General features: G+C 40.7%; 3 protein-coding genes across 5 annotated transcripts in view; all 3 read left to right on the plus strand.

Annotated features, from left to right (window-relative positions):
- Nucleotides 1–6198, plus strand: part of LOC137140528 (collectin-12-like) — a 40462-nt gene extending 34264 nt beyond the window's left edge. Inside the window, exons 18-23 of the mRNA XM_067528745.1 lie at nt 559–647; nt 886–973; nt 1116–1170; nt 1349–1508; nt 1884–2005; nt 2551–6198. Of these exons, the coding sequence (XP_067384846.1) occupies nt 559–647; nt 886–973; nt 1116–1170; nt 1349–1508; nt 1884–2005; nt 2551–2782 (746 nt within the window). The 3' untranslated portion in view covers nt 2783–6198. The remainder of the gene's footprint in view (nt 1–558; nt 648–885; nt 974–1115; nt 1171–1348; nt 1509–1883; nt 2006–2550) is intronic.
- A 463-nt stretch (nt 6199–6661) lies between these two features.
- tmem236 (transmembrane protein 236) lies at nt 6662–10868 on the plus strand. Its single transcript, XM_067475755.1, has 4 exons — nt 6662–7022; nt 7698–7770; nt 8553–8676; nt 9842–10868. The coding sequence occupies exons 1-4, from the start codon at nt 6772–6774 to the stop codon at nt 10465–10467; spliced, it is 1074 nt and encodes a 357-aa protein (XP_067331856.1). The 5' UTR covers nt 6662–6771; the 3' UTR covers nt 10468–10868.
- A 2075-nt stretch (nt 10869–12943) lies between these two features.
- cacnb2b (calcium channel, voltage-dependent, beta 2b) overlaps nt 12944–27579 on the plus strand; it is a 29521-nt gene continuing 14885 nt past the window's right edge. The window contains exon 1 of one of the 3 annotated variants that reach the window (XM_067529014.1): nt 12944–14114. In XM_067529014.1, the coding sequence (XP_067385115.1) occupies nt 14067–14114 (48 nt within the window). In that variant the 5' untranslated portion in view covers nt 12944–14066. Of the gene's footprint in view, nt 14115–18009; nt 18288–21689; nt 22175–27579 lie in introns of those variants that run through there. The other 2 variants (XM_067529015.1, XM_067529017.1) reach the window with 2 other exon arrangements.

Below are 27579 nucleotides of genomic sequence, written 5' to 3' on the forward strand. Positions count from 1 at the left end.
TCTTTGGTCTTCCTCTAGACCTCCTGCCTGGCAGCTCCAACCTCAGCATCCTTCTACCGATATATTCACAGTTTCTCCTCTGAACATGTCCAAACCACCTCAATCTGGCCTCTCTGACTTTATCTCCAACACATCTAACATGATCTGTCCCTCTGATGTCCTCATTTCTTATCCTGCCCATCCTCGTCACTCCCAAAGAGAACCTCAACATCTTAAGCTCTGGTACCTCCAGCTCCGACTCCTGTCTTTTCTTTAGTGCCACTGTCTCTAAGCCGAACAACATCGCTGGTCTCACCACTAGGAAACTACTGTTCCTACTTTTACGATATTGTCTATTGTAGAGAAAGCAAATTTTCAATTCTGTCATTTTAAGGTAATTTGTAAACAGTTTATTAGAATAACTTTTGATTTCTTCTGATATCTGGACCAACAATTTGCTCTTGTATCAGACAACCAATTTAAGTAAAGTTAGCACATTCTGCTAATGTATATGTAATTGATTGCTACAGCTACATTTATTTGCAATTGTCACATTTGCTACAACTTTGAAATCCGCAGTGAAGCCAGAGAAGAAAACTGTACAGTTCAGTGAGGACATCCAGGTGGAGACCATAGAGCCTGAACAGGAGCCTGTGTTTATAGATGAGGTAATATTCAAACTGTGAAAATGAATTACAAAAGTATATTTGTTGCATCTACTGTTTAGTCCAGTGTTTGTTTGTCTCTTAAAATTTTTATCTGCTCACAGTATTATTGGCAAAACGATTGTAGAAAATAAAGTAAGGGGAATATTTTTCTTATAGTGTATTTACAACATGTTAAAATTAACTTATCACATGTAGCTGCAGTGTGTCATGATGGGAAAACTTGATTTAAACCTTTCAGGACAAAATGGACCAGCTACTGCAGATGATTCAGAGTGCAGATCCTACAGACAATCAGTCAGACAGCATTGAGTTGCTACAGTTGGAAGGTAAAGTGAACACTATACAGTAAGTGAAAGAAGGAAACAGGGGAAATGCCAGTTTACAGCAGGCTATGTAGTTCTGTCTTTTTAAAGAAAGGTTAATGGTGCAGTAAGTAACTGTTTGTTTTTTGTTTGTTTTATTGATCAGGTGCCTGCAATCAAATGGGACCCCTCATTGACCAGAAGCTAGAGGATATAGACAGGTATAGACATAATCAAGAACCACAAAATGGTTTTCAGCTGAAAGTTTTGAAAGTAAAATAATGAACATATCAGACATTAAAATACTTTACCTGAATTATACAGAACTCTGTTCTCATTAAATATGTAAAGACAGGTATCAAACTCTCTTTATTTGTATTTGTGGATTTGTATCATCAGGAAACACTCAGAGCTGTCAGAGCTCAACGTGAAGGTGATGGAAGCCCTGTCTCTGTACGCCAAGTTGATGAATGAGGATCCAGTCTATGCCATGTATGCCAAACTGCAAAGCCAACAGTATTACATGCAGCAACCTGCCAGTGCAGCACAACAGGTAGAGGTCTGAGATCTTACCATGAGGCTATGCTATTTTAACTCATTGTGACTGTGCAGAGGCAGGAAAGTGTTGAGGCCTAACCTTTCATCATATGCTGTAAATGAAAAATGTTTTGTCCAATAATGCAAGAAATGGGTTTCATGTTTAGAAAGAACCATTGCTGTCGGTTCATACAGTATACTGTATTTTAGACCTTTGCTCGCCATTAATTAAACTCTTAGCCTGAGCAGAGCTCATTAAAAGTATCTTGAGGGTTTGATACTTAAAAGTAGCATTGTGATACATATAATAATGAAAGAAAACTAGAATGTGTTTGCTTAGACTTGGATAGTCACTGATAGTACTCAGTAGGTGCTCTGTGCATGTTTGTGACCACAGGTGTATCCTGGTCAGCCTGCATCAGGTTCATATGCAATGAGTGGAACTGCAGTGCAGGGTTACACTGTTCCCATAGAGCAGCTTCCAGCTGGAGCCCCCATACCTGGCCAACCTGCTCCAAGGTGAGTTTCACATAACCTGGAGTTCCGGTCACCCTTCAGTAGTACGGATGTCTATTACCAATTGAAAATTAAAATCATCACTAGAGCTTCAAAAAAAGGAACTTATGTGTTCATATTGGATTTTATTTTTCTGTGACTGCCAGTGATGGTACGTTTGCAGCCATTCGCCCATTTCGTCGTCAGAATGGCTGTCTGTTCATGTTTGCAACAAGTCAGTGTCATGAATTTCTAGTATCTCCTCTGAGGAAATACAAGCTGGAGTAATTTTGATTGTTGTTTTGCCAGCAATGACTTAAAACTGAAAACAACGTAAAGGCTCCTACAGCAGGTTTCCTCTCATTCTTTTATTTCTAAAATTCTAAAGGGTTTATACATTTTCTACCCCCACTGTGACTGTACTACATTTTGTGACTTTGTAAATTTAAATTGTATATATTTAGGCTGAAACTACTTTTCTTTCTTTTAAAAAAAAAAAATAGTTTTCTGGATTAATGGTTCTATTCTACTGTAGTGTTTTAAATAATGTGGCTTCACTCTTTCCATAGTGACGTCCATATGTACATGAGCCAGCGGCCAGTCTACGCCGCAGCTCCAGGCAGCCTGGCCCCAGCAGAAGTTCAGCCCTACCACAACCCAGTTGGTGCCCCCGGCCCCGCCCTAGGCACATCCCATGCAGGCATGGCACAGATGCCAAACTACAGCACCCCCTCTGGTCCAAGCATAGCGCCTTCTTCAGACGCCACACAAGCCCCTTACTCAGAAAAAGTCCTGCTATAGGGGCCCCCTTGAGCTTGAGCTTACTGTTATCCTACACACACATGCACACACACGCGCTCCAGACCTGATCAAATAGTGATAATAGAACATTTCTTTTGTCTTAAAATCTGTTTTATGACAGATCAGCAGTTACATTTCGTCCCAAAAAGTTGCATCCCCTTATTTTGAAATGGAAAAAGAGGTGAACTTTTTTTCATTAACATATTCTTTAATGCACATTGATCTTGTAGAATTAGGCCTTGATCAGACTTAAAAGTACATTTTGAATAATTTAAAATGGTAGATGCAAACTTAACCCTAAACCTAACAACATCATAATAATAATAATAATGCACATAATAAGCACACAAATGGTCAAGAAGTGTGTTAAAAAAAAAAGTAAAATAAAAAAAATGGTATTGGTCCAAAAGTTTGTATCCCTTTTAGATAAATTAAAATTAATTGAAAGCAGAGAAAAATGTACATTTGACACACTTCATGGTATACAGTTAAAACTAGAGTCACATTTCTTACCACAGAGATCCTGAGGCTTTGATTTGAAGACAGCACAGAAAGCCACACATTGTCTGTATCCCATATTGTTTTAATGTTTTTTTTCTCTTCATTTGCTTTTTCGTTCTTGCTCAGTGTCTTGACCTGATTCAATATCAAGAAGCTTTCAGTTGCATTGATTGAAGTTTTAGTCAAATCTAGCAGCAATATATCCATTCAAATTGTGGCTGCAATTTACTTTTAGGCGTCTGTTTTTTCTATGGTAGAAAGTTCTCTTGAAATAACTATTATTTATTTTTAATTAATTTTAATTTTTTATTTTTGTTTAAGCTTGAACCAGACTTAGTCAGCCTATGATAGAGCAAAGGCAAGACAGTTGATCTACTGTGTGCTCAAAGGTTCCACCAGTGGAAGTAAGCTAGTTTCTACAGTGCTACAGTATTTAATAACAAAATATTAGTTCTTTCCCAGAAATGTTGTGGGGAATTATCAAAACAGTGCAGATCTTTCTAAATAAAGCATAACCGAACTGCTTTAAGAAAGCAATTGTAACTGGAGCCACTTCAGCGCAACCAAACACATATGCAATTACTATTTGATCAAGTGTGAATTATGCTCAGGCTTTCCTGTTACAACATCATTAACACTGGAGCTACACACACAAACTACTCAGAAACACTACAGGTGTACCAGTGACACACATGCAGATGGAGCTACACCACGTATTTAACACCTTCTTAGCCGCATGTGATGATTTACCTTTACTCACACACTAACATGGAAAACCACACTATGCCCCAGTTTTCTCACTCACTTAAAGTGACTGCAGTGCTAATTGACTGTCAAAAAGGGGGCGCTGACTTTTACGTTTTGTATTTATCAGAAAAAGGAGGTTTAGCAATGCTGAAATCATTAGGCTTATACATTCTGTATATGTTGTCAATTTTTAGAAGTACTGAAAACTGAAGCCACTTTGTTTTGTTGGAGGGACAGGAGAAAAGAGGAATTGGAGCATGCACATGACTCTGTATATACTGTACTGAAGTAGTAGTAAAGCCACCTCATGAGTGGGCTCCATGTTAACACAGCTCCCTCTGGGTTTTCTCACAGCCTTAAAGGTGAAATCTGCAGTCATGATGTTCCACGGGATTACGAAGGTGTAAAAGACAGAGGACAAAAATGCTCGTGTCAAAAAAACAAAACCGTTGACTGATTACTTCATACTGCAGAGTTTACCTTTTCAAAACAAGCCGTTCTGGATCCTTGGTCGTGGATGTAGGACTGGCTCTTTGTCCTTTCAGGAGCTGAATTAACACTCATACACAGACTTTGCTACTTAAGGGGTGATCTAATTTGCCCCAGTGTCTTTAAAGCATCTCTTTAGTCAGTGTTAAAAAAATTACAATGTGTTTTTTGGTTTTGTTTTTTGTTTTTTTTGGTAGTGCATTTTAATTTATGTTTTGATTATTTTAAATAGAGAACAAGTACAGGATGTATGTATTCAGAGAAAAGCAGAGTATGTGATATTCTGCCTAACTTGGTTGTATATTTAAATCACTCACCTGCCAATATGGACATTTCTCTATGTGTTTGATACATGCTTATCGTACTGTAGAGTAAATGGTAATGTGAAACTGATCGAACAACCCCCACCTGTCTTTTCTCAAAGCTGTCTAACACTAAAACAAATTCTACCTGAACTAAATAAGGTTGCTACCATCCTGGAGTAGTCAGGATTTGTAAACATCTCTTTTCTGAAATATGCTATAGTTGACAGAGATCAAATGTTGTATAAAGTGTTCTCTTACAGCACCTTTTTTAATGGCTAATTTATTAGGCGTCTACATGTTAAAAGTCTTTGGAAAAAGATGGTTACGAACATCTGATGAAACAGGAAATTATTTATCTGTTGTGTAATATTGAAGGATACTAAGTGAAGGTATTAATAACCGATGTAAAGTGTGAATTGGTTTTCCAGTTGCAGGGGAAATTGGAGAGCTGAGTAATATTTGTTATTTCAGTTTCTCTTGAGATGTGTTTGAAGCCATCATTCTATCCCTTTACTGCCTTGAGAATTTCAAACAACCCACAATGTAAGCTTGGTACCTTGTGCAAACAAGAGGCCATTTTATTTTATTCTCCAAAACTTGATTTTTAAAAAGCATCAATGTAGTTGTTTCAAATATAAGTGAAATAGTATTAACGTGTTGGATCAAAGAGGAGCCTAAAATATCAAGGTAGCAGCTATTCTGGGACCACGGACCATGAGCCAGTTAATCATCACGCATCATCCAAATGTAACATTTAGTTTCACCGCAGCGTTGGACTTGGTGTAACTTTACTGTACAGGATTGAGATGCTGCCTGTTTTTAAGTTTTAAACCGACTTTATTGTAAAGTTTGTGTCTAAACTTGTACCTTGCTGTTTGTATGTATTCTTTTAACCATACTTATGAATTGGTATTCACAATAAAACCAGGCCAAATGTACAGACTAATATGTATGGCCTTGTTTTCTTGTCTTTGGAGCACTTAGTCCAAAAGTTATCATAGTGTTTAGATGTGTAGCTTTGCAAAAGCTACAACTATCTTGATGAATATTAAAGCTGTGTTACAAGTCTATACACGCAGATTTGACACAATGCCTTACATGTATTGTTGCTGTAGTATATTGGAAGTACACAAATGCTGAACACATTTTATACTATCAATAACTTAAATACTTTTGATGGTAGTGGAGCTGCAACCTCAGAAAGCCTATGTTTAGTAAAATTCAAACATCAACATGTTTTCCGTAAATGTAATTTTCTTTTGCTTTCTTTTCCCCCTTTTATGCACTTTTTTTCTACATAGACAATGTTTATGGTTAAAACTCAATTTAGCATTTTGCTGATTTTGGCACACAATATTAAAAACCTATACTTTACCATCACGTGGTTCTTTGCCAGTATAAGAATTTCACTATTGAGTTGATACTGTAGACTGATGTTGGATTTAAAAAAAAATAAAAAAAAATTGCAGAGCATTCAAACTGGTCCTCTGCCTTGCCCCTAGATGGAGATCTGTCTCTGTGAGACACGGCTGGTAATGTGTTCCAAGCAAAAGGAAAAATGCCAGGCTGTATTACTAGGCAGTTACTAATAGCTGTGTCACTGTGATGTCCATTTTGACATTAGATGTTTATTTTGTAGCAGTATTTACATGATTGCAGCCTGATTGCAGAGAGTTTTTGCATGGAGAAATCCCCATCAAAAGATGGGAGAGTTTCTTCTCAGAACTTGTTTACAGTTTATTTACCTCCCTGATTTTATAAGATGAGAGTGATCACTCATAAAAAGGTGAGCATGACCATCTCATTGCCTCAGCAATAAAAGAATACAGCCTCCAGTGCAGTGTAAGCAGTGTGAGAGAGCAGAGTCCATCAGTTTCACTGGCTCATTTTGTGGGAGATGATTGTCGAAGTCTTTACGTTCAGACGAGCAACTGGTTTTCAGGGAGGATGCCCTCTGGAAAGATTGTGAAGCTAATTTTTTATGAGGTGCTGCAGTTTGCAGCTCTCACTGTGCCAATCTTTGTGATAATGGAGAGGTTTGCCAGCCTCATATATGATGTGAAGGGACGGGATCGAACAGCTTACTGGTTAGTTGTGGCAGTCGCTATCGCCTATGTGACCACGGTGACGCTGCTGGTGTGGGTTCCTGTCAAATATCTGATCCTGAAGAAGCGAGTGTTCAGTGAGATCACACAGTGGTGAGTACAAACAACAAGGAAAAGAGGAGAAACACATGATCTGTGTTCAGAGGAAGCGTCAGAAAAATTATACTCACTGTATCAAAAGTAAACGACAACGGACAAACCCTGAAGTTGAAGTGGAATTAATTCTTTGAATATTCCATAGCTTACTCTTTACCAACCTATCAAGTGTGTTTTTATATGAGCTCAAAATAAAAACGTTGAATAAATAGACATTACTCCACACAGCTCAGTTCAGTTCACTCGGGGGCTTCACTGTTTTTGCCTTATTTAGTCTGATGTGACCACTGGTTTATGTTTGCAAACATGTATCACTTTATCACTGGCTTTTCTGAGTCACTGTGCTGAACTTATGACTCTGGTATCTGTACAACTACTACTCGAATGTTTCAGGGATCACTCTTCCATAACCGTGACTTGTGGCCGTTGTGCTCTTTTTCAGCAAACTTAACATGGTCTCACTTTAATTTCCCAACTAACCCGTATCAGTAGGTGTCAGATGAATATGATGAGTAGAAAAATATGTACTTTTGAAGTAGAAATGGAAATTCTATCTCAACCTCAGACTGTCCTTCACTGTAACTACAGTATACAAATGTAGGAGAAGACATTTGTGGCCCCTTTTTTCATTATGCTGACACGATAATTGTTTCGATGTGTTTTGTTTTTCAGGAGACCAGCAGCACTGGCGTACCTCATCCTGTGCACATTCCCCTGCTTTGCTATTTTAATCACCAGCTCCAAGGTAATATCAACAAGAATGATCGCTCTTGTCACTGAGGAGCACCTGTTGCTGTTTTTTGTTGCTGTCATGCTCTGACGGGCTCCTTGAAAAGGTGTATTTGTTGTAAACAGTTCATTTGTAGCTCAAGCTCATTTTATGGCCCCCACGTGTACGGAGATGTGTTAACAGCACTGAGGGATGCTTGGTACGGAAAGCATTGATTATCACCGACTGCTGAGATTTTGTTTCCTTTAAGTTACATCCAGACAACAGTAGTGAGAAGGACTTTGGTTCCATCGCAGTAAAAAAGGAAGAGGCAAAATGTGTACAAGTCACAAGACTGAGTAAAGTCTGTTTGTGGGGTATTCAGTAACTTGTAGTAGACATTACAGGTTGCCCATTAACTCAAACTGTATCACCATCCTCCATTCTAAAAAGAGGAGTTTTCACACAGATATTACACAGTGCTAATATCCATTTTACTCTTAGACAAGCAAGGACATGAATAAGAGCATCTGCTCACAAATACATGTCTTGGATGTTTATGCATCTAATAATTCTTGAGTTAAGGGCATTCAGCAGCCTCTTAATGTTTGCACTGATGGGGTCATAAAATCAGATGGGTTCGTAAAATTTGGTATGCAGGAGCTCGTCTTCCTCAGCAACACCAGATGTTGTAATGAAGACTCTCACTTTCCTTTCCTCTTGCTTCGTCTCTCATAATTCCCCTTTCTTTATGCCACAGATAATTCTTTCCACTGTTGAATTCATAATTGCTTTAACTATTATCCTTGGTAATGCAGGTGCAGGTGGACGCAGGGTCAAGGCTGGATCCTTTCACTGAGTTGCCTGTTTCCTTGGTGATTTTCTCTCTCATCTGTGTGGACATCACAGAGAGGATTCGAACCTGCAGCCTCACTGGAAAATGTGAGTACTGAAGGTGTTGGTATCATTAACAATTAAATGATACATTTCAATGTGTTGTCGCCTTTGTCGCAGCAGACATGTTAACATGTCCCTCAAGGAAAAGCACTTCAAAGAAAGCAACTAAAGTTGCCTTAAATCTTTTTAGTCGCTTCAGTTTTGGGGTCCTGGTATCAAACCTGGTGATTTAAATTGCATTGCACAGAGTCGAGTGGAGCAGAGCATGGATTAGGGGTCTGGGTGGAGCAGATTGGAGTCTCATAGTGATACTTAACCCGCATATTTTAACATTAAGTCTTTTTCCAATGCACCTTGTTGCATTTTACTTTTATCAAGATGGAAACTTAACCACCTCATCTTAGCATAAAATGATTTATTCTTTGCTGTATTTTAAAATTTATTTTTGAATGCTTATACTGGAAATGTGCATAAAACCTACCTAATGTCTGCTATTAAAGGTATAAATTGTATTTTTTAATGTTACACATACATGCTGTGATGACTCAGCACAACGTGTGCCGCTTTACTTAGCTTTAAATACATTTTGACAAACTAATCAAGGTACAGTCAAGCAGGAGTGGTGGAGGCTGTTTATGTACGCTAATCTGCATCGACTCTTCAAAAGATCAGCTCCCAAAATCAACCACCCAACCACTCTCGAAGCAATTTTTTTCAGCACCATGACAATATTTCTACATGTCATGTTAGGTTTTATCATGAGCTGGCGACTTTCACTATTTCAGGATTATTTATAGGTGGGAGGTGAAAATAAAAGCGCCAGTGACACAGACATCAATACTGACAGATCAAAACTCGTTTTACTGAAATCTCCAATAAGGGGACGGGTACTAAATCTGCTGAAACTCGAATGCCTGTTCTTCTTGTAAGACAAATGTTTCTGAATTTGCTCCTCCTATGATTTATTTCAGTTTTTTATAAAGGGTGTAAGAAAACAGATGAAATCTGTGACCTTGGTCCATGATACTTACTTGATGGGACAACGCACACTTGTTGATTCATACTGAAACCTGTCAGGGTATCTGCTGATACAGGGCCCAGGCTAATATCTGTGCTGTCTTTTTCCATTTTCTGGACTTAGAATAACCCTCACACTGTCATAGATAATTTACCAGCTAATGATTTGTGTGTGTGCTCTTGCCATATGCAGCTGACAGCCTGGATCCTGAGTTTGACATGTCAGGCCCCGTTCTCACTCACCTAGAACAGGTGAGCACAGTATCAGGCCAGCTGCACCCTGATGAGGGCCAGAACGCTTTGTACCAAGGCCCACCACAGGTCAGAAACGGCAGCGCCTCAGGCAGATGTCCGGACCTCGCAGGCTCACCCAACCACTTGAATCCCAGCACTGCCTACCTGTACTCCTCATTCTCACGGCCCCCATCCTACTCTGGCCATCTGGGTTTCCTGTGGAGGAGGGATGGAAGGTCGGAGATATTTGTGGATAGTTTCCTGTTCTGGTTAGACACTGTGGAAATGGTGAGAGTGCCAGGAGATCCGTCAGTCTTCTACTCCCTCTGGGTGTTCCCCATTTATATTTCTGCCTTCTTGTCTACTCTCCGCTTGGCCATCACTCCTCACAACCCCTTGTTGTCTTCAGCTGGAGTGGCTCTGCAGGACCTTCCTTTCCTCGTTATTCGGGCCTCTCTTCTCGGCGTGTTTGGTTACGTAACACCCGTGTTATACCCACTGAAAAATGTGCTGGTGAGCCTGGCTTTTATCCACTTTACATTCCTGACCAAGCTGAAGTTTTTCAAAAGGCACAGCATGTTTTGAGGAGGAGTGGCACATTCTGTCGTTGTTGAAAGGTCTGTTTTGATTTTGCAGGGTTGAACAGTTGCCTTATTTTCTGTGTAGGGAGTAGCACTGAGGAAACATGGTCCCGGTACAGTAGGAAAGCAGCATGTCAGGAATTATAATGGCTGCAAATTGAATACTAAATTCTGGATATAGTGCAGTTTGGGGGACGCAAAACATACATTTTTCCTATTTTTATGTGATATTTGAATCTAAATGTATTTATTGGAATGTAATGTTATGTTTACTTGCTACCTTTTATGCATTTTTACTACATTTGTTAAGATAAAACATATGAAGAATTGTTGTAAACAAAAATTTTTAAACAATATTCAACAAACAATTGTATTTAATAAACATTCTTTGTTTGTAACCCATGTAAATTTTCTGAATTAATTTGGATTAAATTAATATTTTTATATTAACAGTACAACTGTAAGAAGCTGCAGAGAGGTCACATGTATACTTACCACCTTTCAGATAATTGTGTTTGTTTAACAGTGGACAGCTGCAAAGCTATGACTTCTTCAGTACCAAGCTACAAACTTAGCCACCGAAACTGGCTAACACCAAAAGATTTTCCCTGAGACCTGGTGGAAATGAGAAATCAGCTGAAAGGACAGTAAATGTTTAACCTCTCTGGAATTTGCTGAAGTAGCTTCTGAACAGCATTTTCTAGCAGTGTGACACCGCTTAGTGGCTGTGTCTCAGCCATGCAGCAGATAGTCATAGTATGTGGAAGTCATACACAGAGAGTTAATGCAAATCTGCTTTTCAAGGAACTGTATGAAACAAACACCCTTCTGCAATATATGTGTTCCGGTTTATTTTAGTTCAGCCTTTTCAGTGCAAATGTTAAAATCTAGAGTATGATGACCAGGCTTATGATTAAATCACATCACATCAAATCACATAACGACCTTATATTTTTTATGAGATTATTAGGTTTTTACATGGGAAAATAATCCCCTAATATACAGTTTGCTTTTCCCCAAGGGAGTCGATTACATCCAAACCACACCAGGAAATTTGCATGTGTGTGCAATTTATGATTCCCCACTTATTCACGCAGGTTTTTCTCTTAATGTATTACCTGTTTGTATATGCCAAGTTCACATTCCTAAAATTACTGGGAATTTCAAAGGAGCAAAAATGTTAGGATACTGTACGTAGTCTGTCGTTCCTCAGTAACTCTACTCATCTGCATAAATTTGACAGTAGACAGCCATTTAAGGTCTTTTATTGCAGCCATAAAAAAATGTTGTATGTCTCTCACCATTTCCTCGTTCCGTCCTTGGCTGTTGAAAATTATCCTCTCACCCTCGTTTTGCGCCTGTGGCTCTGCGTGATGGTTTATGTGTTTTCATGTGCGTATAACAGGATTGTAACCTTGCCGTACAGTGTGTGTGTTTATCAGTGCAGAATGCCACAGTGACAGCCCGAAGAGATGCTGGTGTACTGTAATCGGCAGCCCTCCACCGGCTGTGTAGCACTTGGTTTTTGTCCACCTGATGGATGAACCAGGGCTGTAGGACAAACTGGTGAGTCCTGTCTCTCCACAAAAATGAGATGAGAATAAATGAATCTCAGACAGAAATTTACATCAGCTTGAACTGCATTGCAATGAGAGGGAAGATTTGCTAAAAGCATTATTAATTATGTACACTGCCAGTGACAGGACGGTAGACAAGAAGCTGAAATTTACAATGAGGCACCAAATCTGGCCTGGTTTCATTTACTGGTATGTGAACTACAAACTAACTTCCCTTGATTTCCCCACAGCACAACACCGATCATCCTCCTCCTTAATGATTCATACCATAATCTGCAGGAAAGCATTAGTGTGGTTCGACTTACTGTGGCCATTTTACAGTAGCTACACTTTTTTTTATTTCCATGAATGATGGCTGTGATTGATCAAAGAAACAAGCCACAACCTGTATGCTGAGAGAAGCTTTGCATTAATTCAACCAGAGGCTGACTCATACCGACTTTGGTGATTTCCTGACTTTTCCTCTGGCATCACCAGCAGGTTAAAACCTCTCAACATCTGTTCAGTGAAGTGCCACAGAATTACGTACTGGTGTATGCACTTTTGGTGATCCAGGAGCATCATACAAACCAGTACTGCAACCAAATGACATTACCTTAAAATGTTCGCTTGTTAATATTACTTTGCTTCCATACACAATTATGAGTGTCATAGTAGTGTCACGTCTAGTCTACTTTAGTTTGCCTGAAATGTTTTGGGTTTTTTTGAAACCCACATATTTGTACTTTTATTTTCATCACTTCTGTGAAGAGGGTTTTGAAATGTGAACTTTTTTTGCAACGTCGAACAGACGCAGAATTGTTCCCAGTGCCTCCTCAACCCACTCTCAAACATAAAAACAAGAGAGAGCGTGACAGCAGAGAGGAGAAATGACACAAAAGGAAGCAACAGCAGAGGGAGAGAGGGGCAGACAATGTGGACAGATGAGGAGAATGAGATAGAGGAAGAAAAAAGTAAGGGCAGACAGAGAAGGAGGTAAGGTGGGGGGGCATGCTGTTAAAGAGCGATGGAGGCTTTCTAAATCGGAGAGGCTGGAGACGCATTTGAATTCAGGCTGTGTGTCTTCTGCGCTATCCGAATGTTACCTGCTCTAGCATGGCAACAGAAAGAGAGAGAGAGAGAGGGAGATGGGCGCTTCAGCTGCAGCCTTAACACACACACACACACACGTGCATACACAGTTAGGAGTGCAAAGAGTGACTCAGGTAAGCAGGAACGCCCCTGATGAGAGAGGACCCTTAAGAGGGGGAAGCAGCATGGTGGAGAGAGAGATGCTGGAGGAGGAGCTATAGGGCTGAGATTTTGTAGGAGCAGGAAAACCAGAATCGCTCAGAACCCAAAAAGCTCTGAATGTTGTATCCCGGGGTGGGTTTATGAACGACGGACATACACAGGCAAGCCGAACGTGAAGTGATGCAGGAGCTTTGATTGGATGTCAGAGCACAGAGAGAGGCAAACACAGGGAAGAAATGACATTTAGTTTTTGTAGCAAGACTTCTGGGGAAGCTTAAGCTGGAGGAGGCTGAAAGGAAGGTTTTTCAAAAGGGTGAGTCAAAGGAGAGGGAGGAGGGGTGAGGTGTCACAGTGGGAGTGGGTAAATAAACACAGGATGGCAGATGAGCCACCTGTCCTTCTGAGGTGAGGTGAGCACACACAAGACAGACAAACCTCACTCACACACTTCTCAGCACATTCGACTGAATCTGCGGGACAGTTGTGGGATTCAGGATTGGATCAGGGCTCCCCACAGAGTGCAGGATTTTCAAGATGCTGTGAAATGTTTGGCATCAGGATCACCTGAACTCATCTAAGGACAGAACATATGAGAGGGACCAGCCACTGATCGTCTTCTGCGGCAACTTGTGGATGACTGGATTCTTTTTCACCTCCCCAAACTCCCTGAAGAGCTGGCGATCAGGTGGATCACCTGCACAATGAGGATCCTGTGTTTAAACCTATCCTGAATTGACCCATCACAGAGGCTCCATCAGCCTGTCCCCACCTTTCTCCCCAACTGGATGTCTTGATGTATTGCTGTGGGCTGGGACACTGGCGGAGAGTGCAGTCCACCTATGTAAGTGACCACCGCAGCATCACTTGTGGCATGCATCCCCATCTTTTTGATCCCATAGCAACAGTGGAGTTGTTTAATAGGAGAGAGGGGGCTGCATCTAAAATTACTTTGCCATGGCGGGTTTAGTTTTTTTCCTACTGTGTATGACTGTAATGTCTAGTCACTCTCCACTGTGTGAGTGTTCACATAAAAATCAAGCCAGTGCTACTTGCTGCTCGGGTTACTGTAGCCCAAATAATCCCAAGCAGGCTTGTAGCAGCTGTGAGTGTGACTCTTCCAACCTGTTATTTGCTGCTAAGGTGTCCACCGCTCAGTGAGTTTTCAGCAGGGCTGCGGGACAGACGGATGCTCTCTGTATTGATCCCAGCGTGAGAATTCTTGAAAAACATTCCTCAAATGCCAATAACTAATCTTGGATGGTTTCACCTTTACTGTAGTTTGTTTTCTACTATGAGGCAACAGTTTGATATTTTTAGTGATTTATTATGTGTGTGTCTTTTTTGGCATACCGGTGGTTTTATATAACAGTTAGAAGAGCTGCTCTTCTTCACATCATCCGTCCTGACTGCTGGAGGAGCAGAGGAGCGGGCGGAGGAGGACAAACAAGTGCAGTTATCTCATTACAGGCCAGGTTTTATTGTCCTCTCAATGACAGAGTAGAGCAGGGAGGACAGTCTCACTCCTCTGCTCCACCTGTTTCTCTTTGATTCCTTTCCTCTAACTCTCTGTTAATTTCCAAGCTCCACCCTTTCTGCTTCATCACTATATTCATTGTTGTTTTGTCTGCGTGTGTGTGTGTCTGTGACTGTGTGGCGGTGTTTCAGCGAATACTCTAGATTGTCAGAGCTGTACATTGTGCAATGGCAGTGGCTGCAGGGGATCCTATCATAGCCCCATTCTTACAGGAGGCAGGCTTACTGTCAGCCCTCAACACTCAAGCCTCACAGATTAGCACGCACAATACTGCTGCATGCAGTGCGTGCCCACCTCAGAAACAAGCCAGGAAAGAAGCTTATAGAATAAAAAAGCCATGGATAGCTCGAAGCAGTGAGACATCAAGACGTGGGGCCTGGTGCCTATGTTCAGCGTAGTGTCATTGATTTTCTGTGTTTGCAATAGTTTAGCATAAGTGAAAATCCTGATTTGAGCAAATTCAATATAAAGTAGTAAAACAAATCAATAACATTTGTTTATACGTTCGCAGGCTTGAAAAACTTAAATGTCTCATGCTTCTCCAAACCACAACTAGTACAAGTACAAAGGTATTATTTTATTCTGTTTGCTTTATTCTGTTCGCTTTTTTAAAAATACTCGGTTGTTGCCATTCGTCAACAATCTGAGGACAAAAAAAGCTTTTACTTTTTACTTGTCTCTTTCTTTAGAAAAGAGAAGTCAGGTGAGAGTTATACTCACAAGAATCTCAGCCAAAAAGCACTCGCAAACATTACACTATACTGTAAATGTAACCATATTGTATGTTCATTTAATTGCATGTGTTACAACAAAGACGAGCTTTGCTCTAACACATAGTTTAAGGTGTCTAATTAGATTAGGTAATTTTTTAAAGTATTTAAAAGCATTAACCTCCTTATGACTTTCAGTACTCTCTTGTGAACCCTGCCTTGTTCTTTATTTCTTATTACTAGGAAGTCTGTCCTTAGCAATATCCTGACTTTTGTTCTTCTCATTGATTGTATATTTGTGTTTTGCTTTGAAGAGTGAGTGGAGATGCAGCAAAGCTGCAGTTGTGCCTCCCAACCTGGATTCTCTTGCTGTAAACTTTATTAAGATTCAGCCAAGCAGACACCATCAGTCACTTACTCAGTTTTGTGTGACAGTGAATTTCCCTTTTTACCGGCTTTTCTACACATTCACTGAGACTGAGTAAAATCTGATGATTGTAACAGATTATAATCAACCCCTTTCACATGCCTCAAGTCTTAAATTGTTGGAGAACAGAATACAGGTGAAAAAGAGGATACAGCACTGAAAACTATGACCAGAATATTCAAAGAACGTACCTTTACATACTCTAGATTGTGTTTCAGTGGACTTGTTTTGGCGCCATGTTCAGTAATGTGAACGATGTATCGTTAAACACATTCTCTTATTTATTTATTTTTCCATTGCAGAGGTTGCTGTGATTTCTTTCCTCTTGTTGTCCACTTTAGTGGAGCTGCATCAATCAGGACCACAGATCCATCCAGAGCAAGGTTGACATTGATTTTAGCCCCGAATCAAAACCCTGTGGATTAGGTAAACATGCTGCAGGATGTGGTCTGTATTGACTTGCATCCACACTCGATGCTCACATTGCTATTTTCTACTTCACCCGCAGGGAGGGAATTGATCGCAGAAGAGTTTCTGCATGAGACCAAAAGAAAAGCTTTTCTGGCCTGCTTGTGTTCACCTGTTTTGTTTCCCTCAAAGATGCACTTTACAGGGTTAAAGAGGAGTTATAATTGTTTTAAAATTGTGAATAAAATAAACCATCTGGCTAGAACAATCAAAATGACATGTGAGACAGTGTCTTAACTGAAGCTGGAATATAAATACACTTAAGAGAGGAGTGAATCACTTAGTAAAAACACTTCTTTTGTCTATTCAGAGAGATGCTGTTGTGCTTTGGTAGACAGCGATGTAAAGTGGTCACCGAACCATTCACTTAACCAGCGCTTAATGCAACCATACATACACACTGATCCCTGTACACTTTCTCCACATTAAAAAACTGCATATGGTTGTACTGTAGTGAGAGAGATTTTAAAGGAATAAGGATTTGATTGAAATGGGTGTTTATGTCACACAAGCCTCTAAAGTTTGGAGGCCTGTTCACTGTAAAGAAAGTAAGTTTGAATTCCATCCAAAGCTAAACATCAACATGTCATAAACTCACTGCAAAGAGCTTCGGCCCGACTCGTCTACTGTAAATAGCTCTGTTCTCCTTTGCATCGGATTTTCAAACCGTTTCCTAAGACACCCTGCCAATCTTAACGGTCTCCCGACGCCCTCAAATCTTTTTCTAATGTAAAAGTAAAATGTGCAGCATCGAAGAGTCACTTTTCTAGAAGGAGAGGAGTTATTTACACTAAGGTACTCTCAGGGTAATAACCAATGAATGGTTTTCCTTAAACACCAAACTATGTCTTCAACACAAATGTGAGCGTATTATATTTTTAAACCAACATTGCTGAGAATGCACTGTATCTGTGTCAGTGTGACTCAGGATGGGAGCCTGTTAAAGCTGAGTTTGGGATGGGCAGAGAGAGACTGTCCTCCATAATACCATCAATCTCTTATTCTGTCAGTCCTTCTGTTGTGGAGCTCAGCAGCGCAATTACAATCAAAAGCAGTCGGACAAAATAACAAATGCAAAGAATATACAAAATTATGAATGCCCAGGTATTTATATTTATCTTTGTGGGAAACTAATTATCTTTTTATCAATCAGCTCAATGTGACATTTTTTTTTCTTATTGCCTAATGATACGGATCTTTCAGTCTATGTCTACTGACCAGCCCCCTCCAGTCTGACCATCTTCCCTCCTCCACTCCATGATTCCTCTCTGCTCCTGCTGTACCATCCTTCTCCCTTCTCAAATTTATCATCACATTCCTCCCGTCTTTCATCTCGTCTCCTTCTGTCTCAATCTCTCCTCACCCAGATGTTGGGAGAGCAGGATTGGCCATTTGCTGGCCCCAGCCTCTGGCATCGTGGAGGCGGGGCATCAGCCAGATATTTGGCTGCACATTCATACAGAGGTTATGAATCTGAAGAGACTAGACACCCACTGTCCAGGAAGAGGAAGAGGGTGATTCAAATAGAAAACTGGAGGAACTTTTCTGCCTGTTCTATCTCGGCCTCTGACGGGAATTTTTGGAGCTTTCCTATCTTTATTTCCTTTTACTCCCACTCCTCCTCGTCTTTCTTGAGTCACTTTTGGAGCATGTGATTGGTGGGCGATACTCCAGGCAGATGTAAATCTGGTGAGGACTGCTGGGGAAACAGTGTAGGATGTGAAATGAAATCTCAGAGCGGGCTGCTGCTGCTAAAGGTGGACTGGGATCTGGGTGTGTGTGTGTGAGGACACTGGGTTTACGGGGAAGCTGGGCCCCTGGTCTCTCCACCTGCGAGCCATGTCAAAAGTATCCAAGAACAAAAATGTCTCCTGGGTGAGTACTGCCTCTGTGGTAGGTTGGTGTGGGGAGCTAAGTTCATTTTGAGTGTGTTTGCATTTCTGCTGCTTTAACCTGTTTCAAAATGTGTTATCTTTGGCTGTATTTACACTCAGTTGGCATTTAATTAGGAACACAGGCTAAAACTGATGCACTCAAATACATGTCTTCTACTGAATCCTCCCTTCACGAAGCTGCACAGGGTTTAGATGGAGTGGGCAAAGTATTTGAAACACCAGTTATCTAAATCGTATATTTTATTCTCTATCTTAATGTGGAGTTAATTTGCTGTTGACGCCTCCCGTGACACACAAAACAGCACTGACAGCAGTGCAGATATGACTTCTTCTAAATGTTTTTGACGGAGACTCACCCTTGTAAGCAATCAGAGATGATGCATCACAAACTGATGTACCTTGAACATACAGTTGGGTGCAAAAGTTTGCACCCCCTTGTTTTGAAATGTTAAAATAAATAATTACACAAGAAAAACTAGAACAGAATTTATTGCACTCTTTGTTTATTTTGATGAAGGAGCATTTGTACTTGCTGAATGGGCATTCATATTATGTTGATGGAAAAACATTCTGTTTTGCTCTTTTAGTATTTCAAAATAAGGGGATGCAGCCTTTTGCATCTGTATCTATGAGATGGCTTCGACACAGTGTCAGCGTTTGGTGTTCTACAGTTGAGGATTGATTACGAGTGTCATGCTATACCCCACTAGGTTCCCAAATGCTGCGTATTTTCCCTTTTAGAGGACCACAGTCGTACTTAGCTTTTAGCTTTAACTTGTTTTTGCCCCTAACAATTTAACCCGACTATAGTCTTGTTTCTTTGATGTCCGTTACATCTGCCCATCTTTTAACAGTTGAATCAACACCTCTATAAAACATTTTTAAAGGGAGAATTTGGTGCGCATGATAAACCAACTGTATATAATTTGTTATTTCAACTTACAAAAGTTTGGTTTAATGCTTTTAGACAAATGAAGCGCTTACTTTAAAGGCTTAATCCAGGACCCCAGAGATAAAGCAGAAAAGTTAAAACCGTTGTCTTTTATAGTTCTTTGCACATCTGTCTTTTTGTGTTAAACAGCTGTGCGGTCAGAAGCATCCTAAAGCCCTTTGTGCTCTACGCCCGGCTGCCTTACCCAGCCAGCTGAAAAATAAAGGAGCGCTAACAAGGAGAGACTATCACCAAATGGTCATGCTTATCCTTCAATCAATGAGCGGGAACTGGGAGGAGCTTATGTCTGCCGAGTTTACACGACTGCAGTTAAATGAAATTAAATATTCATTCCTTTTCTGACCACTACTGAAAATGTGTCTTTTTCTTTAGGTCAGGACAGATGTGTGTTGTTTAGCTGTGTGAATACAGTAGAGGGCAGAGACGAAGGCCATGCTCTGGAGCTTTGCCTCAATTTGTGCGTGTTGTCCATCCCTTCCCCGGCAGCCCTGCCCTGCCTTGCCCTGCCCTGCGCTGCTGGCCCCCGGCTCGACAGCAAACAGACAGACACATTCAGGTTGTAAGAAGCTTAGGGACAGATGTTTATGTATGCGTGACAGCACATGTGCACTTGAACACATGTGCTGTGTATGGGTAGGGGGAGTGATCAGGGAGAGAGACGGGAGGTGTGTGCTTTCTTAGTGGCTCTGTGGATGATGCAAAGGGAGCAGAAAATGGTTTTGAAAAAACAATCAAGTTCGTTTATTGCCGCGAAGCTTTCTGCTGTACCACAAAGTCTTCATCAGCAGATTGTTTACTTAGTTCCCACTGATTATGGCCACTGAAGATTCAGAATTGTGGTTCAAACTTGTGATGATGAGAACCTCCTGTACTTCCCTAATCATGTTTGAGCACAATCAATCTGCTGATGAAGATTTTGTCATACAGTTAAATGCTAAAAAGGCAAGTAAGTCGACCTTGGGATGTTCTGGTAGATGATTTTTCTACTACGAAGAAAGTCAGATCATAGATGTGGGAGTAATTGAAATCAGCTTTTTTTCTGAGCTCTTCTGCATTCAGACGTAATTCAAAAGGAACGAACTGTTTTTGTCCTTGCTCTAATGATTTGAATTTTCATTACTATGGTTAAAAAACAAATTTGCAGTCACCCTACAAGAGCAACTCCGAGCAGTAAGTCCAAATATGTTACCTCACACTTTATGGCATTGATTAGTTCTGAGGGCATTATAAATTGGACATAGTTCTGTTCATTAATTTATGCTGTTTGCCTACTTTGGGAAAACGGTGGAGGAGTGGTTAGTGCTGCTGTCTCACGGCCAGAAGATCCCCTGTTTGAATCCATGTTTTGTTCTCACAGGAGGAGACCTGACTCTTGCTGGAGGAGATTTGAGGTGTCATGGAGCAGAACTAATAAAGCCCCAATTCTGGTTCAATCCCAGGTCATGGGTTAACTTTTGGAGAATAAGAAGAATTCTTTCTTTTCTTTCTAAACCAGCAGAGATTTTGATAAGGATGCTGAGGTGTGTGCATAAACTATAAATGCATCCATGTGTAGTATCTGTCCTGATGTGTGTGTGACCCAGAGGTCAGTGTCACAGCTCTTTGCTCCACACTGTCACAGCCTTGGCCTTCAGACCACAGTCCACAGTCTCCATTCTCAGTTATCTGACACCATGGCAAATAACGCACTTTACTTTACTATATATTTGTGTCTCTTGCCCCTCAAACTGCAGATTTTGGTAACTCTCTGTGTTGCCCCCCTGCCTGTCTGTCCGGGTTAAAGTGACCAGTGACCAGTGACTTTGAACGGTGTTGTAGGAAACATTCAGATTCTTTATTTTGAGGAATATTACAGTGTAGACATGCATCACATCAAGGTAAAAGTCAACAGTTTCCCTACATACCAAAAATAATAAAATAAATAAGAATATTTAATAATGAGACCGGTTCCAGAACGCTTACAAATGACATTAAAAGTTACAAGTCAAGTGAAAACAGATTTTTAATATAGATGAACTCTCCTGACTTGTTAACAACATGATCTTCAAGATATAAAACAACTATAAAGTCTCATAAGTGCCAGTGGTGTAAAAAGTACAATATTTCATTCTAAAGAGTATAGAAGGAGATTTGGAGGTTGGAAAACACTGACTTAGTCTTTTAACACATGCTAACTTCCTGAGAGTGTTAAGTAACTCAAGGACAGAACAAGTCAATCTGTGAAAACAAATATGGAAAGATGAGAACAGCATGAGTGATGAGTGCTGAGCTGAGTGATGAACATTGGGTTTGTCTGTAGTTTTATGCTGCATTTGGGGCACATGAAGGAATTATGTAGTGCTGGCTTTTTAATTTCCATTTTGGAGCCAGACCATTTAATACTCCCACACTCTGCAGCCAAACCCCAGGAAGTTGATTTGAACCACACACACACACACGCAGAGACTCTACACGTGTCGGAATGAGCTCTGGTCAACAACACAACTTTGCGTCACGGCGAGCGCGGCGCTTGGACGCGTTCTTCGGTCCTTGAGGACAGCGTGAGCTGTGTGCAGAAGCCGCATTGATAAATAAGCCTCTAATAACCCCGGAACCCAGGAAAGGGTAACTACACTGAACTCACCATGCACTACTAAGTGAAACCCTTCACGGAACTCATCGTGTCTCCGATGGTGTTCTGTGCGTCGCGGGATTTTGGAACTATCTCACCTTTACGCACGGAAAGGCGCACAATCACCGTGTATTTGTTGCATTTACATGCTCGGGATACATCCACCCAAGTCTTTAGAAGTGAAGCCAGCCTCATGGCATGCGTGTGCGTATCGGTGCCTCATTCACTGGAGCCAGGTGAACGTTAATTGGAACTGGTTAATACAGTCCGAGCGTTTTTAACTGACATGCCGCCCAAGAAAAAGGTAAAAATATACATTCTTGTGTCTTTTGGATGTGTGTGTGCGCGCGCGCTTGTATTTGTTACCTATAGCTAGTGTATAAATAGTAACCGAGTTGTGACGAAGTGAGGACGTGTTTCCAGTCCTGACAAGTTGGAGGGGTTAATACTTTGTTTTATGGTTAGAATTGGTTTTAGGTTTGGGGCTAAGAAGAGCATCAAGTCAACGAAAGTCCTAACAAGAATAGAAATATGTGTGTGTGCGTGCGTGCGTGTGTGTGACTAGGAGAATGCGCCATCTGTTCCACTGGGCGTTAATCCTTGTGTGAGGCCTTTCCACGCTGCTCTCACTAAAGCAGCAACAATGCGCAGAGCACAGAGAGGCATTTCCACATGCATGTATCCTGTCATGTGTCCAGCTCAATAGCACAGGCTTTACAGACAGTTGCATAATCAGCGGCCTGTAAAGAGCACATGGTTTAAATCGCTTTTATTTCATTTGTGCATTTCCCATGTACTTGCTGTTGTGTTATTTCAGGCCACAATTGGCTTCATTCGTGTGTGAATTTTGCACTATAGCAGCAGCAGTTGATGATGTCAGGTTTCCCTTCCACACTGTAACAGCCATAATTAGACACATTATATTATGCCAGTAGATGATTCCAGTCTTATCCAGTGCTATTGTAGGATTTCAGTACCATAAACAGAAACACATTCCAATTAATGTGATCTAAATACGTTTTTTTTTTAAATTTGAATTTAATTGCATGTATTTGCAGGGCATTTCCAAACATAAACATGAGTCGTTCCTACTTGAGTTCGTGTGACTTATTATGATGTGTTCACTTAACACATCAAATGAAGTTTTAAATACGCAAAACTAGTATTTATATTCACAGCCTACGTTATGACTCTTATTTGTAGGTTTGTAAAAACAGACACTGCACATTGGTGTCGGGCAGACAAACAGAAAGTGGTTAGTTACTGACTGGTGCCGCATTAAGCAGCCAAAGAGCCACACGTCCCTTATATTCGTCAAGTGGCCACAAACACACATGGAATGCAAACATTTGGATCAAACAACCAAATGACGTTAGCCATAGCAAGTCTAAAGAAATCAGTGTAACACATGACGGGCACAAACTGGGACTTAAGGAAACCTCCCAGTGACTGGATGGCCTACTGTCTTGACCTACTGTGTGCTGGCCCACTACCTGTTACTTGGAATGGAAAAGCCTCTTAGTAGCTGTTACTGGGGCATTACATCCACACACCTGGCAGCAAGTGGAGCAATTGGTGCTGGATGAAGTTCTGGAAAGTTCCTGGAAAATACTTTGTAGAGAGGTTTCGTCTGAGATTATGACTTTCCAATTTTATGGCTGAATTGTTCTCGTTTTTCCTTACTTTATATGTTTTATGTGCTTTTAAAGAACACAAAGATTGTCACAACAAACCTTTTCATGCTGCAACACAGAACAGCTGAATAATTGCCGTAGTGCAATAAGCACAAAATGATTATAACAGGAATGGTTGCTAAAATTCTTTTTTATAACACACACACACACACACCCCTCGTTTTATCACCACTAATCAGGTTGCATCATAACTCTGCCATGCAGAGAAGCAGAAGGACGTGCCATCTCTGAACTGTACATCTTCTATAATCTACATCTATTTTACAGGAGCAAAGTAATCCAGAAATTAAGTCCTATAGATAATATTAATGCAGCTATTATATCGCTATCTGATGAGTGTCAGGGCGCTCGAGCACACGCAGTGCAAGCAGCCGTGTTGGCGCTCTGTGAGGAGTTCGCATTTGTCTCTCTCCCTCTAAATCCTGGATTGACGCATACTATCTTAATCTCCTTACTCAGAGACAATCATGACCCAGAGAGAGAGAGAGACAGGAGGCCAAAAACTCATTGCTTCCTCCACCCCCACACTGATTTTTTTATTTTTTTTCCCCCATTTTGACTTTGATGCTGTGAGTCTTTGCCTAACAAATGATGATGACATTGTATTGTATTGTATTGTGATGTTGAAAATGGATGGTACTCAATATTTTGGCATTAAGAATAAGGTCTGGTCCCATTCGTCTTATACGTGGTAATAACTGGATGAACCTTTCCCATATGCATTAATTGTCCAATTGTCTGTAGGCGTGAATGTGGGTGTGAATGGTTGACCGTCTGTGTATGTTTCTCTGTGTTAACCCTGAGATGGACTGGGGACCTGTCCAGGGTGTACCTCGCCTCTCACCCAATGACAGCTGGGATAGGCTCCAGCCCCCTGTGACCCTGAACAGGATAAGTGGTTAGGGGATAGATATTTTACTCTTTTTGAAACTTATAATGGGAAGATTATAATTTTTCCACCCAATGCTACATTCAAGACCCCTTGTATGATAGCTTGAGCAGCTATTTATGTACCATCAAATGAGACTGCTACCATCTCAAATCAAGGAACTATCATTTCAAAAACTGATGTGTGGCCGAAGTAAATATTCCATACTTTTTATCATGAACTACATGCTGTATGTGTTATACGGGGTCCAGGTGGTTCAATGGGTAGAACATTGGGTTGGGATACAAAAGGCCACAGGTTCAATTCCCACCCTACCAGGTGTGGCCTCGTACAGCCACCAAGTGTTTCCTTGGAAGCTGGAAGACGGAGTTAAATTTAGTGCTGTACAGATTTGCTGGCTCTCTGATCTAAATGGCCATGATGCAGCTTTTAATTCCACTCAGACAATTGTGCCAAAGTAAAGGTGGTGGTGCAAGTCGGACCATATCTGCTGTACGGTAGCATCAAGCAGAGGACATGGAGCCAGATTCCTTCAGACAGATGATGCAGGGCAGCTGATGAGACAGGGCTTGGAAAAAACTGGATGGGAACGCACAGAGCTGATTATGACCAAGAGATACAGTAGCAAAGACATTATCAGAGCAATATAACATCAAAGTAAATGAACAGGAGCTAAATGCAAGAGGGTTTGAAGTTGTGTAATCCTACTGTTCCTCAGCAGAACCAAAACAAGAGACGAAAATGAGAAATCTGTAGTCACCTGGGCTCCATGCCAGCAGCTCATTGGAGGGCCGACAGGAAATTAGTCACAATTAGATTAGTGACCTGCTCTACATACAACAATGAACTGTACTGAAGGTTTTATGGGAAGCAGGCCCTGTTTCTGTCTTTTTTGATGCATGGCTCACAACTGAAGTTCACTGCTACAGTTTTATTGAAGCTTCTGATCAAGAACATGTTTGTGAACATCTTTTCTCATCAGAAATCTTTTACTAGATCACACAAAACTAGCACATCTACTTGCTAAAGAGTTTGAACACACACTGATTTATTTCACCAATACTTTTGACCTATGAAGAATATTCAGTAAAAACTGGCTGTTCTTAAAAGCAGCTGCAATTGGTGCAAACACTGCATCAACTGATGCGACAAACTGAGTGAGCAAGCAAAGTATTTTGAATAAAGCCGGCTACAAATCAGTCCTTATTCTCACATGTTGTTAGTTTTAATCATATCGTCTGTCCTGAGCTGGAGCAATCATTTGACACTGGTTTTAGATCAGCAGCTCAGAAATGTCATTCTGTACTGGTCAGCCGCTGTTCTTTGCAAAGCTGTTCCTTCACGTTACTATAGGTGTACTTAGATCTCTCACATTGGAGCTGCTGCGTAGCCAGGTGGAAACTTTTTACTCTACTTGTTTTCTCTGTATCAAATGAGACAAAGATAATGGCAGCACTGATGCAGCAGCCAGCCAGGTGCAGGAAACTGCAGTGCTGAGTGTGAAGATGCATATGATGCTCATATATTATTAGATGCTCTTCCCTCCAGTTTCTTTGTCTCCTTGAAATACACACAGTATTTACGTTGTTTGTTCATGCTTTTATCTACTTTGCATGAACTTGTGTGTGTGGTTACTCATTTATTTCACTCCCGTGATGTACCGCTCAGATGCTGTAAGCATGTTCAGTGAGCCCGGTGTGGATTTCACTTAACACTTGGAGATAAAAACGTAACTTCTTTACACCTGTTTACATTTCCTGTGAGAGGGTTTAAATTCATGCACGCCGAGGGTGTAATTCTGTCCACTATACAGATGAGAAAATGATTAGCTCAAGTAACATACACAAAAAGGTGGTTCATCAGGTATGGTAACATCAGGATTGTAAGTGAAGAGATACCTTAGGAGTGTAAAAACCCACAGTGCAGAAAGGTGGAACATGAGGTTTTCCTTATTAAACTTTACATTGATGACACTAACTTACGATCATCATCAGTCTCATTGTATTGCTCATCACTGAGTTTACACTCAGCCTAAAGATGCAGGGACTGGTAAAAGTGTGAATGAGAAAATGTGAGAAGAGTTGGACCGAATGTAATGTGTATTTCTCTAAAGATCGCGGCGTTCAAGTAACAACAGGAAAAGTATTTTAATCAGTGGGAGTTATTTATGTTGAGGTTGCATATTTTGCTCGGTGGTTGTCATGGAAACAACTCCCCATGTGTTGAGCCAGTGTGCAGCAGGAAGGGTATCTTTAGGAGAACAAGTGTATGCTATAGGATGCAGTGGATAATTGCTATTAGCATTAAGCTCTGGATTTTGTCAAATTGAGCCAAATGAAGATGGATGGAGTCAGAAATTAGAAAAGCAGAAATTCTGGCCAGGTTGAAGGTGAATTTAAGTAACTTTTTGGTTTACTCAGATAAGCCACAACGTTACCACTGGTGGGCTAATGTGATGGAGGACAAAGGTCAGCATGGTCACTCTGAGCAGTCTGTAGCTGCACAGCCTCATATACAGCTAAATGTGATACATGGAAAGGTGGTAGAAGTACAATCCCAGTTCCAAAAAAGGTGGGTGTAAAATGTAAATAAAAAATGCAAATGCAATGATTTGCAAATCTCATCAACACATATTATATTCACAATAGAACATTAACATATCAGATGTTAAAACTGAAATTTTGTCTTCTCAAATGTATGTTCAGGAACATTTTTCTGAAATTGTTGCACAATTTTTAGACACAGATTGGTGACCCTCTACCCATATTTGCATTTGAGAAGCTCTGCCTCTCTGAAATGCATCTCCATTTTTACTATTCCAGCCTTTTGTTGCCCCTCTTCCAACTTTTTTGAAATGCGTTGCTGTCAACAACACAGGGACGAAGCGAACACTCACTGAGCTAACAATACTAGGCAAAAAAACAGTGGATTGGTAACTAAATAGTGGAAACAGAAATGAGAAAACTAATAATTAGTAATAAGATTTAGCCAAGAAGGGTGCACAGCTACAAAAACATCCAGGACTAAACTAGAGGGCAAACACAGTGCATTCATATGGGGATCAATCACAACCAGAAAACAGTTTAACCAAACACTTATACGGGGGTGAACAGACAGGGATAAATG

The sequence above is a fragment of the Channa argus genome, chromosome 14 (assembly GCF_033026475.1).
Source record: "Channa argus isolate prfri chromosome 14, Channa argus male v1.0, whole genome shotgun sequence".
Lineage (NCBI taxonomy): Eukaryota > Metazoa > Chordata > Actinopteri > Anabantiformes > Channidae > Channa > Channa argus.

What these genes read in the sequence shown, in the direction of transcription:
- tmem236 (XM_067475755.1), top strand. Translation starts at nt 6,772, where the DNA reads ATGCCCTCTGGAAAGATTGTGAAGCTAATTTTTTATGAGGTGCTGCAG. An exon ending in TTTTAATCACCAGCTCCAAG is followed by an intron (nt 7,771 to 8,552) that starts GTAATATCAACA and finishes TTGGTAATGCAG; the next exon opens with GTGCAGGTGGACGCAGGGTC. An exon ending in CTGCAGCCTCACTGGAAAAT is followed by an intron (nt 8,677 to 9,841) that starts GTGAGTACTGAA and finishes TGCCATATGCAG; the next exon opens with CTGACAGCCTGGATCCTGAG.